Below are 12,905 nucleotides of genomic sequence, written 5' to 3'. Positions count from 1 at the left end.
ATGAAAGTGTTACTATGGAGACGGATTTCTTTTGAGCAACAGCAAAACCACCCAATCCCATTATTGCCACACTACCTCATCGGGAAGTCACACTCTGTCATTGGCTGCCTCACAGTCTTTAGATGTGTTGGCACGTGCTAGTACCAGATAGGAAAGCATCTTACATACTTTAACCCTTACCACAATAGTCTGGACTACTTCAGACAATCCATGCAACGGTTTTTGCTGCAATATATAGAGACAGCCTAAAGCAATACATGCAGGTTGTGGTTAAATGAACGGCAAAACATTAGCCTAAGACTGAATAGAAAATGATACAGAAAATTCAACACTGATCAGGTCTACTGTTGGAAATGTGTATTGGATGCTTTGGCAGACAAAGGGTTACACATATTAGACAAAGGGCTGCCTGAGTGAAAATTTGTCTAATTTCTAAAATGTTATATTGCAGTTTCCCACCAGTACAGAAAAAAAAACCATGCAGACGACAAATTTGAAATAGAGAAAATGATATGTTTGTGCAAGATCCAGATTGTGAAGATATCCCTTGAACAGAAGAGCCATTATGTACATAGATTTTCACACCAGATCACTTGGGCTGATCACACCTTTCCTTAAGATTAGGTTTCCATAGAGAGCGCTTTCTCTACAATAAGCAGATGAAAAAAGTGGTTACGTAGCTGATTATGTTAATACAAAGGATATGTTAGACAGGTGCGAGACATGATTTTACAGATGTACTAAACAGTGGTTTCCTCATATAATTACGCTCTTAAGACAGCAACATAATTTAGCTGTGAAGTCAGTCTGGATATCCAGTCCCATGTATGTATTAATTGCATTATTTGTCTGGTGTGTATAAAATAAGATCAGTTGCTGCACATGTGTGACATTATTCATTGTCAGAAAAGTATTTTCATTTATTATTCATAGAAGAGCAAAAGCACAAATGCTCTTCTGTCACTTTTCCTGACTTGCACGCAGTCTCTGACACACAAAGATTGGCAGACTACGATGGCATCTGCCTGGCAGCAAAGGTTTGCAAGAGCAAATATTCATGGTTTTGGAAAATCAGGGTTATTTGTTGTGCAGTATGGATCAGGAGCATCAACTGATGAACCAACATGCAAAAACATGGGACTTCGTTTTACAGATAGGATTACTTACATTAGATAAATGGCTGGAGAGAGGCAATTACAGGGATGTTCCCTGTATTAATATAATCACCCACAAGCTTGCATCATGGTCTATAACTTTTAGCAGTACACATTTTGCACCAGTTACTCTCTCTTCCTGTGGACAAGTGTATTTTAGGCACACTTTGACTAATGACATAAAAAGTTTTAAAAAACACGCAAAATTGAAAGTAAGCTGGAAATTCAATTATTTTTTTTTTTTCACAATGTGCAGTTTCAGGTGTATCATCAAAGCTAGAGACACACAGGGCCACCAAGTATGGGTGCACCTTGATGGAATGTGGTTCTTTAGAGCGACAATAAAAAGGTCGATGGTGTATAGGTCGACACCAAATGGTCCACAGTCAATAGGTCGACATGGACAAAAGGTCGACATGGATGTATGTAGACGGGTTCAAAAGGACGACATGATTTGGTCGACACATGTTTTTTCCCCCCATCATTTTCACCCTAACCCTCTCCTTGGTGCCTAACCCTAACCATCCCTCCTAGTGCCTAATCCTAACCATTGGATTAAGTATCTAATCCTAACTGTCCCTCCTGGTGCCTAACCATAACCGTTGGGGTAAGTGACTATCCCTATTAGCCCTTCCTAATTCCTAGCTGTCATGCTCAGGCTATGCTGACACACTGCCGAGGTATTGGACGTGGACCCAGGTTGGGAAAGGAACAGGAGGCGAGGGGCGTGGATAAATGACTTCCCCATCCACTAGTGCCGGATGTTGGCTAGACCTTTCAAAGGCGCGGAGTCTAACTTACTGGGAGGTGTTCACCAGTAACCCCTCCAAGCGGGATTTGGGTTTAAACAGCACCCAGTAAGCAGGTCGTGGCCCTTTGGTCAGGTATCCGGCACAAGTGGAAAATGGAAGAAAACTATCACATGGCAAGCAAACGAAAAAAAGATACTGGAAGTTTGCACTGGGGTGATGTATTGAGTACACACTCTGTTGATCCAGACGCAAGGCTGACACAGGAGAATGGCACTAGGAGATTGTACTTGGATGACGTACTAAGTACACACACTGTAGCTTCAGATGCAGAACTGGCACAGGAGAATGGTATGATAAAATGGTACTTGGATAACGTACTAAGCACACACACTGTGGCTTCAGGCGTAGAACTGGCACTGGAGATGACTCTAGCAGATTGTACTCAGTAGACGTACTGAGTACACACCATGGATAAACGCTAGGAACAAGTCTCTAGAAGCAACTGAGCTTGGGACCAGGAACGTTGCAACAGCAATTCTTCACTGGAAGTAATGACGTTGTACAGGCAACCTCCTGTTGTCCAGAGCCCGATTATATACCCTAAGGTAACAGTCCATTGGAGGATAGTGTCAGCTGATATCACCCAATGCTACCATTGGGTAAAGGGCTTATCAGGATTAAGACTGGCTGCGTCTATGACGGTAACCGCAGGAACCACATCATGGTGGGAGCACATGGATGTCCTAGAAGACCCCAGGTATAATCCCCAGCACGTTACTTGCTGTCGCGACTGGCGTCTAACCACTCAGGTGGTCAGGGGAAGACAGCGCTGAGGTGAGTAACGGCCGATCCTAGGCCGCAACCTAACACTAGTCCTATTAGCCCCTCCTAGTGCCTCACTCTCTAGTAAGTGCCTAACCCTAAACAACAAACTTTTTTACAAAATTGTGTAGACCATTTGTGTGTAGATCATTCCCATGTCAACATTGTGTACCTGTAAACCTACACCCATGTCTACCTTTTGTGTATCGACCCTTTGACTGTCAAGAATCTGGTGTCAACATATTGCTTGTCGACCTTTTTACGGTCTACCTTTAATCCGGAACCCCTTGATTTGTGCCAGGCTGACAAGTTTTTCCCAAGAAAGCAGATGTGACATTGCATACATAAAGATGCTTTGTGAATCTGCACATTTTATGATTCATAAATTACACTTATTCTCTATACTGACTGTACTCCTTGCAGATTTACTTCCTCTTGTATTGGATGTGATAACTTACCCAGTAGCCACCACAGCAAAGGCATTCTTTGCTCGTTCATAGAAAGTGAATCTTTCCACTTGTTCCAAGAGATCCTGTAAGAAAAAAAAAAGTTACACTGGTCTTGCTGTACATTTTTTGCAGAAGGGTAAATGTACTGTACCACATCTTCTGCCAGTAACCAGAATAAACAACAAACATGCAATGCGAGTGTAGTATGTACATGCAGTATCAGATATAATGAGAAATCTCTCCATAGCAAAAAGTTTATTAGCAAAGAATTGGAAAAACCCACTCCCTACTGCTCCTCGTTTTTCAGTATTTAACAAACATGTTATATAGCAGCAATGGAGAATTCACCTAGTGTCTCATGATGGGCCATGTGACCAGACAGGAATGAATCCTCTGGCTTTCCTTGTAAGTCTTAGCTCTCCTTCTCTAACCCTTGATCCACCTCTCTGGCCCATGTGCATTGAGGAGATTTACCAATCACAGGTCTTTCCCCTGAACTAAGATCTCTCTCTCCAGAGTAACCAACTTTTATTTTTCTGCTTTCAACCACTATTTTACCAATATGCCAATTTCTATTTGCCAATGGCTGCCTCCTTCAGGACTTTTCCCATGCAGCTCCCAAGCTCTGGAATGCCCTCCCACACTCACAGTCTCATCTACCCTTCCAGCTTTTTATTGTGCCCTTAAACACTACTTTTCAGTCAAACCTACCGCCTCTCCCATCTCACCAGCCTGCTTTCTGTCTGCTTATATTCCTTCTAGAATATAAATTTCACAGACAGAACCCGTTCTCCTATGGTTTCCTCTTCATAATTAGGTAATCTGTAGGTTATTATGTATTTTTCTATAATATCTAAAATTTGTAAACTAGTCTGAATCAGTCTAATTTACCTAGATATTTTTGTAGTATGCCATCTCCTAAGTATGGCACTATAGTATTATGTATATGGTTCCACAAAAGTATCTACACACTAGTTCATACAGTTCTCGATATGTCCAATTGTTCATGGATTTGTTGCGAAATGGTCTACCTTCAACTATTTGGTTCTATGATTGTACTGGCCGTCCTGACCAACCAAATCTATAACTGATTGAATGAAAAAAAGAATCAGGCTTGAACTGGCCAAACATTAAACCCACTGAGATGATGTGGCAGGATCTCATATACCAAATACAATAGACTTTTACTACAGAATTGGAGAACCCCCAGGAAAATATTTTTAGCATGCAGTTCCTGTGGCCTCATTATGGGGAGCAGATCAGTGGAACTTTAACAATTAACCAGGCTTGCTACTTAAAATACTTTTAGGGGCATATTCAATTGGGGGCGAGAAAAGCAAAAATCCTGCACCTGCAGGAAAAACCTTTTGCTATTCAATTAGGTGCAGGTTTTTTTCTTTTTTGAGCACTGGGAGGTATTTATCCTCTCACCTCCAGAGGATGTCTGATTTTTTTTCTAAAATCGTTAATTTTAGGAAAAATCTATGGGACTTGCTCTGGGACCCCGGCGGCACCACCCTTGAGGACTAATTAAGCAATTGGAGGTTTAATTAGTCCTTGATTACTTAACTTCTGCAGCACTGTCTTCTGCATCCAGCGTCGAGAGTCGGCTCTTCTGCAGCAGAGTATGTCAGTGTATGTGTATATATGAGTGGTATGTGTGACCCCCGGTGTGTGTGTGAGCCCCCGTAATAGGCTCTGGGAGAACTACATCTCCCAGCAGCCCTTGCTCCTCCCACCAGCCCCTGGAGCCTCCCAGCAGCTCCCTGGACTACCAACAGCCCCCTCTCCAGTGAGGAGATGGAGGGGAGGCCACCGGGAGCCGCGGAGATCACCGGGCGCGGGGTTTTCAGCTCTGAAAATCCAGCAATTATTATTTTTTTGTTAAATTGGATACCTTGGGTATTGGGAGCCCGCATACCTGCAGTAATCCAAAATTGGGCGTGAGGTTTTTTCATCGCTAAACCTCGCGCTCAATTACATATGTCCCTTAGTGTTAAAACAAACCAACAAACAACCAGTATTTTCATAGATGTTAGAATGTATCATCCCCTTTTGATTAACATACTCATATTTTTAAGCCAAACTTGCCCCTTTAACTGAAGTTACCCGATTAGAACTTGGAAAATTATACTCACCGTACAGTTAGCTTTGAACAGCAGCATCCTGTACTCATCCCACACTGGTGTCTTCAGACCCTTCTCTTTGTCACTATCCACTAGGTCCATCACAGCTGCCTGCCTCAAAAAACAACATCCACTCACTGAAAATGCAAATACTTTGTGTAACTGAGTATTCTCTAGTAGGTACTGACAATGATGGTCATGTTGGCACTAGTAGTTCTACAAGAGCCAGCATGGCCAATCAGTTAATGAATGGCAGTAATTTCTACGATCCTTTAAAACTACATATGAAAGTGCAATTTTTTCCATTTATGACTCTATTCTCCAAGTCCAGAGTCATCCGCACAAGGCTGGATTTCCATAAAAGAGGTGGAATCTGCATTGTTTACCTGAACCCAATCTTGCCTGGGAATACCACCCCATGCTGACCAGACTGCCTGGTTCCCACCATTACAATGATGCCACACATTGCAGGTTGTTCTGGAATATTGAGAGCACACCAGCCACATATAACCTGATGTTGGTTGTGACTTTTGCAGACGGCACACATGCTGCTTATACCACAGTATTATCAGCCGATACCTTAAACTCAGAAATGCATACAGTAACGCTCATCTGTAGCCTGTTAATAATTACATTTATTTTATATCATGTGGTTTGTTTTAATCTTCAAATGTAAGAACTTTGAGTCCTATTGAGAGAAAAGTGCTACATAAATAACATTATTATAGTTATTATAAAAAGCCCACTGCAGCTCGGTTCAATTACCAGTTAAGACACAAGCTTCCGATGAACATCATCATCAGCAGCAGCACATACCTTTATACCAAAGGGCAAGTACATGCAAAAAGTAACCGGTAAATCTGGATATGGGGATTACTCTAAATAGGTTGCATCATCAGGGGCTGCGCCACGCTTATGTGTGCATAGTGTACATATATTTACTATACTTGAGTTGTGCTTGCACATACCCGATTAACAGTAATAATGTCGACAGGAGAAGGTAGATGTTGACCATGTCTACTTTCATCATGTAGACAGTGATGAAATGTTGACATGTTAGAATGTCAACATAGTCCCTGGTGGCCCAGCAGTGACTTACCTTCTCCCAACAGCTGCAGCGCCTCCAGCGGCATCTTCCAGGTTCTGGCGGTCATGTGACTGTGCCTTCCAGGTCTAATGGTGGGTACACACTACACGATATGCTCCCTGAGCGATATCGTGTAGTGTTGTCCCCGGCAGGCTGTGCTCAATGTCGTTCATGACATTGAGCACAGCCGCTGAACGATATCATTAACGATATCGTTCAGCACCGGGCTCTCTCCCCCATTCCCTGACATGCAGCAACCTGACGAGATCGTCAGATTGGCCTGCATGTCAGCCCGATGAACGATGATGACGAACGACCCGCGGGAACGCGCGTCGTCGTCATCGTTCATCTTTTTGGGGTTAAAAATGGACGATAAAGTGGACGATTGAACGATATCGTTAAGTCGTCCACTTTATCGCCCAGTGTGTACGCACCATAACTCTAATCCCTACCTCTAACCCTAAACCCACACACTCCAGCCTAACCCTAATGTGGACATTCTGACAATGGGAACATTTCACCTGTCGACATTCTGAGATTGTCGACATGTTGCCTGTCAACATTTTACCACTGCCGCCATTGTGAATGTCGACATGGATATTGTAGAATCAAAACTCCACGTTGTTTTCCTTGGAATATGCAGCGTATGAGAGCTGGATTTACTGTACATATAACTGTGAATCAGGTCCATAGTGCACAAGACAATAAAATAGCAACATAAAGCCAGATTCTCTCTAATACTAAACACCAGGAAATATTTTGTATTTAATTGTCAGTGTTCCTTTAATGTGTGCATAATATACTACTTATTGTTCAAATGTGAAACCCATTCTTTTAGTGAGGTAATACAGTTACTTATGAATCTAACTTCATAGAAAGTCTCCTACAATATTTTAGAGGAAAGAGAGAGTACAGAAACAGTAAAGGTGCTTATCCACTAGACGATTAAAATGAGCGATTGAACGATATAGATATCATTATCGTTCAATTGCTAATTAATCGCTCATAAATCGTGCATTAAAATGTCCAAAACAACCAGCGATGCGCGCTCCCGCTGGTCATTTGACATCAATCATCGCCTGAACATGCTGGTCAATTTGCCAATAACAACAGGTTGTACATGCTCGGGGATGAGGGAGGGTGCCTGCACTGAATGACATATCGTTCAGTGTAGACACATTATCCACTGCACAGGATGGAGATCGACTGCACGATTACAATGTTGTAATCATACAGTCGTTCCACTTTCGTCTAGTGGATAAGCACCTTAAGTGTGGTCTTTATATGTTTGAGAAGCCATATTGCAGGCTAAAAGGTCAAAAGAACTCCACAAGATGTTTCTGCTGTCTCTCAATGTAAGGCCAAATAAATGGAATACATTAAAGGAAAAATAAATAAAAAGGTAATGTGCCCTCTATTATTACATTTTATTGAGTTTTTTTACATGTATTTTTAGCAGTACAACACAGAAAGAGTACAACTAAAAAACGCTTGTGCATTTGCAGCATTGAAAAACCACTTCCCCTTGTAAGGCTAGCACCAGCACCACTGATGCAGAAACTATGGTTATATTCTCATGTGCACTTGCAGCTTTAAAGTATTATTCTGCAGATTGGTCAAACCATTTTAAATTAAAACACATACATGATAACACTTACACACATCCATTGCTTACTACACACAACATAGCACTCACAGGTCTTGGGAAGTAGGTATCCATTGGGAAGAGCTGCAGAATGGCTTCCAAAAGCCTAGGAATACCCAAGCCTTAATAAAAGAAACATTAGAATGTTATAATTAACACTTTGTGAAAGACCTAAAAAGGACTGTATGCATCTGCAATGTGAGCAGGTACCTAGGTGACAATTATACTTACTGTACTTCTTTTCATTTCAGGATTCTGTGAAGTCTTCCAAGTCTAGTAACAGATGTGTCCTCATAAACCTAGCCTCAATACTCCATGCGGCGCGAGTGAGTCGCCAGGTCCTGTGCGACCTGGCTTGCTGTAAGAGTCTTTTTTATGTCTTTTTTTGCCCCAAAAGAAGTCTTTACGGGGGTATCCAATTAGCCCCGAACATTGTTCGGGCGCTAATGGATTCCCTGGGGCTATCCAATTAGCCCCGAGGGCAGCCCTGATGTGTCCAGAAAAATAATCCACGATAAGTGCAGTTTTTTCACCCCACGAAACGTGAAAACACATAGGTCTGAGAGCTTATCGCGGACCCTGTGTGTTTTCCTAAGATATAGCGTATTATTTCGTTAGAAATAATAGGATAGGGTGAAAAAAACCATTGGCGAAAAACGGGGATAATGGCGAAAGGAGGAAAGTTATGGTAAAACTTACCCTTGTTAATTCTTTCTTCGAAATCCATAGGGTCCACAGGGGAGACAATGGGGTGTAGGTGAGACTTAGAGGACCGGACACACCAACGGCAAAGCTTTTCAATCCCAGGAAGCTCCGGTCCTTCCCCTATACCCCACCTACAGTACGAGGGCAACTCAATTTTGTTAACAAGCCCACGGCAGGAGCAGGATAGGAGAGAAGGAAGGCTGGTATACTGAAGAATCACACTCTCACACAAAGAAGGAAACAAGTGACCAAGAAAATAAACCCATAGAAGCCAGGTGCGTCAGGGCGGGTGCCCTGTGGACACTATGGACTTCGAAGAAAGAGTTAACAAGAGTAAGTTTTACCATAACTCTCCTTTTCTTCTTCAGAGTCCATAGGGCTCCACAGGGGAGACATTGGGGATGTCTCAAAGCAGTTGCTCAAGGGCAGGGATGCTCCTGAGCAGAGAGGAGAACCCGCCCCCCGAAGGAAGCATCCTGAGAGGCAACTGTATCAAAGGTATAAAACCTAAGAAAGGTGTGGACAGAAGACCACGTGGCCACCTTGCCTAGCTGTTCAGCAGAGGTGCCATGCCGAGCTGCCCATGGGGGACCCACAGGGTGAGTAGAATGAGCAGATACTGTAGCCGGCACAGGAAGGCCCATCGGAGTATAAGCCTGTGAGATAGTCATGCGAAGCCATCTGGCCAGAGTCTCTGTTTGTTATCTGGCCATCCCTTCTTATGGAATCCATATAAGATGAAGAAAGAGTCAGATTTCCTCATGGCACTAGTACGGTCCACGTAGATCCGAGCACGGACCACATCCAACGAAGCCTCACCAGCCAAGAGGTCTGATGATTGAAAGACCGGGACCACAATTTCCTCATTAAGGTGGAAACGAGAAACCACCTTGGGAAGGAAGCCCAGGCATGTTCTAAGAACAGCCCTGTCCTGATGAAACATTAAAAAAAGAAAAGGGGGAGCGACATGAATGCACCCTAAATACGAAACCCTACGGGCAGATGCTATAGCCAGAAGAAACAGAGTCTTCGCAGTGAGCCATTTGACCGCCATGATTCCAGGGGTTCGACTGGAGGTTCATGAAGTGCGTGGAGAACCACTGACCAATCCCACGGAGCCACAGGAGGGATAAAGGGTGGTTGTATATGTAGAACACCTAGGAAGGTGTGAACATCCGGTAGAGTAGCAATTCTACATTGGAACCAGATGGACAGAGTGGAGACGTGCACTTTCAGAGATGCCAGGCCAAGATCCAATCCAGCATGAAGTGTATTTTAAAAACCTTAAAAACTTGAGGGTCATAGCTTCTAGGAGTACACCACTGGAAATATGTATGCCATATCCGGTGATAAATTTTGTCCGAGGCCGGTTTACGTGCTCCAAGCATGGTCTGGACCACAGAGCTAGAAAATCACTTAGCCCTTAGGAGGGATGTCTCAAGAGCCAAGCAGTTAAAGACAGGCGGGCCAGGTCCAGAAGTAGACAGGGACCCTGAGACAATAGGTCTGGTTGAAGAGGAAGTTGGAGGAGTGTCTATGGAGAGACTTTGAAGATCGAAGTACCAGTTGCGTCTGGGCCAAGCCGGAGCTACCAACAGGACTGTGCCCCCTTCCTGTTTGAACTTCTGAAGAACCCAAGGAAGAAGGGATATTGGAGGGAAGAGGTACACCAAATGGAAGGTCCACCTCGCAGATAATGCGTCCACAAAGGCCGCGTTGGGATCCCTTGTCCTGGCCCCATACACTGGAAGTTTGTGGTTGTGTCTTGAGGCCATGAGGTCCACATCTGGTAGACCCCATTTGTCCACCTGGAGTTGAAAGACATCTGGATGTAGAGACCACTCTCACTGCGGAGATGGCGTTCAGCTCATTTGAGAATGTGGGATACTTCTGCCATTGCTGTCCGACTTAAGAGTGCCTCCTTGGTGATTGAGGTAGGCCACTGCCGTGACAATGTCGGACTGTACTTGTACTGGCTTGCCCTGAAGAATATTACAAAAGAGAATGCGACTACTGCACCACTTCTGTAATTTCTAGATATTTCAAACACTGTAGAACCCCATATCATTCAATTAATGGTTATATTCTAATGCTAATGTAACATATTGATTACTTTGGGGGTGCAGCCTACTGACAACTATAGATACACTAAATTTTCAAGAGCAAAAAAAGAAGTGGTCCTTTTTTTGAGGTGCACAAAAATGAATTAAAATATAACTTTTATTCCTTAGTTCATATAAAATCAACATGTAACATTTAATAAACAGCAAAATATTTAAAAGAAACAAAAATGTTTCTAGACTTGGACAAAACATATATTGTGTTGACATAACAAATAAAGAGTGTTTAAAACAAAGGGTCCCGCTGTATATTTATTATGAATATAATCAATAAGTATGCTTGTGTAGTTTATTCTTGTGTATTCCACCATATATTTTTATGATTTATTATTCTTTGTAATAGGAAAAAAAAAAATATTTCAATATTCAGGGTCATCATCCACTATAAAAGGTATAAATCAAATCAATAATTATTATTCCCTTTGGGAGATAACTATAGGAATATTTAACTTTTAGTTATGTTTCCCTGTTAGGTATATTTGTCTTATTGGTTCAAAAATCACACTGTGTGGGCCAGTATGGGAAAATAAATAAATAAATGAGCAACTTTGCTTTGAGCTTTAAACCTTGATACCCTGAGTTTAACACTAATGTGATGGCTATGTCCATGTTATAATTCTGAGCAATAGAGTAGGGACTTGCAGTAAAGTGTGGTCCTGTGACGGGGGCTGCAAGCTGAAATGCATTGATCAATTCATGAACCAAAACCCCACTGTTTATTATGTTTATTATTGTTAGTTATTATGGTGAGTGCAGAGCCCCTGTGATTTCTATTTAAACAATGTGGTCACATACCATGTTGCACCCCAAATCTAGGAATGGTGAGTGCCGCGGATCAGTGCTTTTTGTTTATTTTGATAAAATTTTATAATTAATCATTTTTGTGATCACATTTTCTCATGTACCCCTTTTAACTAGTTTTAATCTAACTTGTGTAAGCTGTATATATATATATATATATATATATATATATATATATATGTCAGGATTATACCTGAAAAAATTGTCTAAGAAATGTTAACCCCTCTAATTAATCCAAAAAACGTGAGGAGGATGGGGGGAGGCCCATCGTCTGGGATCTAAGCAGATGGGGCAGTCCGTTCCACCTGGAAAGGATCAGGTGTTGTAGGGGCCTGGAATGAAATTGAGTGAACTCCACCATGTCAAAGGTGGACACCATGGATCCCAGGGTCTGCATTGCAGAGTGGATTGACACTTCGTGACTGTGTAGTAGTCTGTGCAACAGGTGTTGTAATATCAAGATTGTGCCTGCTGTTCGGAAGATTCTCTGAACTTGAGAATCCTGGAGGGCTCCCAGATGTACCATTCTTTGAGAACGTGTCAAGGAAGACTTTTCCCAGTTGATCAGCCAACCATGCGTTTTTAGAAAGGAAATGGTTACCTGTAGATGGCGGTCAAGAATTTCTGGGTAGCTGGCAAACAGCAAGAGATCATCCAAGTATGGGAGCAGTCTGATCCCTTGATAACGAAGATAGACCGCCATAACTGCCATGATCTTAGTAAAGACCCGAGGAGCCGTTGAAAGGCCAAAAGGCAGAGCCTGAAACTGGTAATGTTGCTCTAGTATAGCAAACTGGAGATATTGTTGATGAGAAGGCACTATAGGTACATGTAGGCAAGCGTCCTGAATGTCCAGAGGACCATAAAGTCCAAAGGCTCCATAGTTAGGATAATAGAGCGGAGGGTGTCCATACGAAACCTGGGCACCCTGATAAACTTGTTTAGAGACTGGAGGTTGAGGATAGGCTGATGACACCCGTTGGGCCTCTGAACCAAAAAAAAGTGCAGAATAATAGCAGGGGACGTGAATTATTACTCCTGAGAGCACTAAGGACTGAATGGCCTTTTGGAACAGCAGTGGCTTGCTTGGGTCCGATGTAGGTCCTGTGCAAAAGAACTGCTGGGGGGGGGGTTGCCTTAGGAAGAAGAGGGCATATCCGTGGGAGACCACTCCTCTTACCCAGGCGTCTGATATGGTCTGACGCTGGAACTGGGCAAATTGAAGAAGTTGGCCTCCCACCCTT

The 12,905-nt window shown here is 42.8% G+C and overlaps 1 protein-coding gene across 1 annotated transcript in view; it reads right to left on the bottom strand.

Annotated features, from left to right (window-relative positions):
• Positions 1-352: 352 nt before the first annotated feature.
• FUOM (fucose mutarotase) overlaps positions 353-12,905 on the bottom strand; it is a 45,191-nt gene continuing 32,638 nt past the window's right edge. Inside the window, exons 3-6 of the mRNA XM_088475005.1 lie at positions 8,087-8,157; positions 5,316-5,414; positions 3,187-3,260; positions 353-646 (exon numbers count right to left, since the gene is read on the bottom strand). Coding sequence (XP_088331131.1) covers positions 580-646; positions 3,187-3,260; positions 5,316-5,414; positions 8,087-8,157 — 311 coding nt within the window. The 3' untranslated portion in view covers positions 353-579. The remainder of the gene's footprint in view (positions 647-3,186; positions 3,261-5,315; positions 5,415-8,086; positions 8,158-12,905) is intronic.

The sequence above is a fragment of the Taudactylus pleione genome, unplaced genomic scaffold (assembly GCF_031769625.1).
Source record: "Taudactylus pleione unplaced genomic scaffold, aTauple2 ptg000157l, whole genome shotgun sequence".
In the NCBI taxonomy this organism is placed as follows: Eukaryota; Metazoa; Chordata; class Amphibia; order Anura; family Myobatrachidae; genus Taudactylus; species Taudactylus pleione.
The sequence above is the reverse complement of the archived record's forward strand: the minus strand, read 5'-3'. Positions and strand labels throughout refer to the sequence as shown.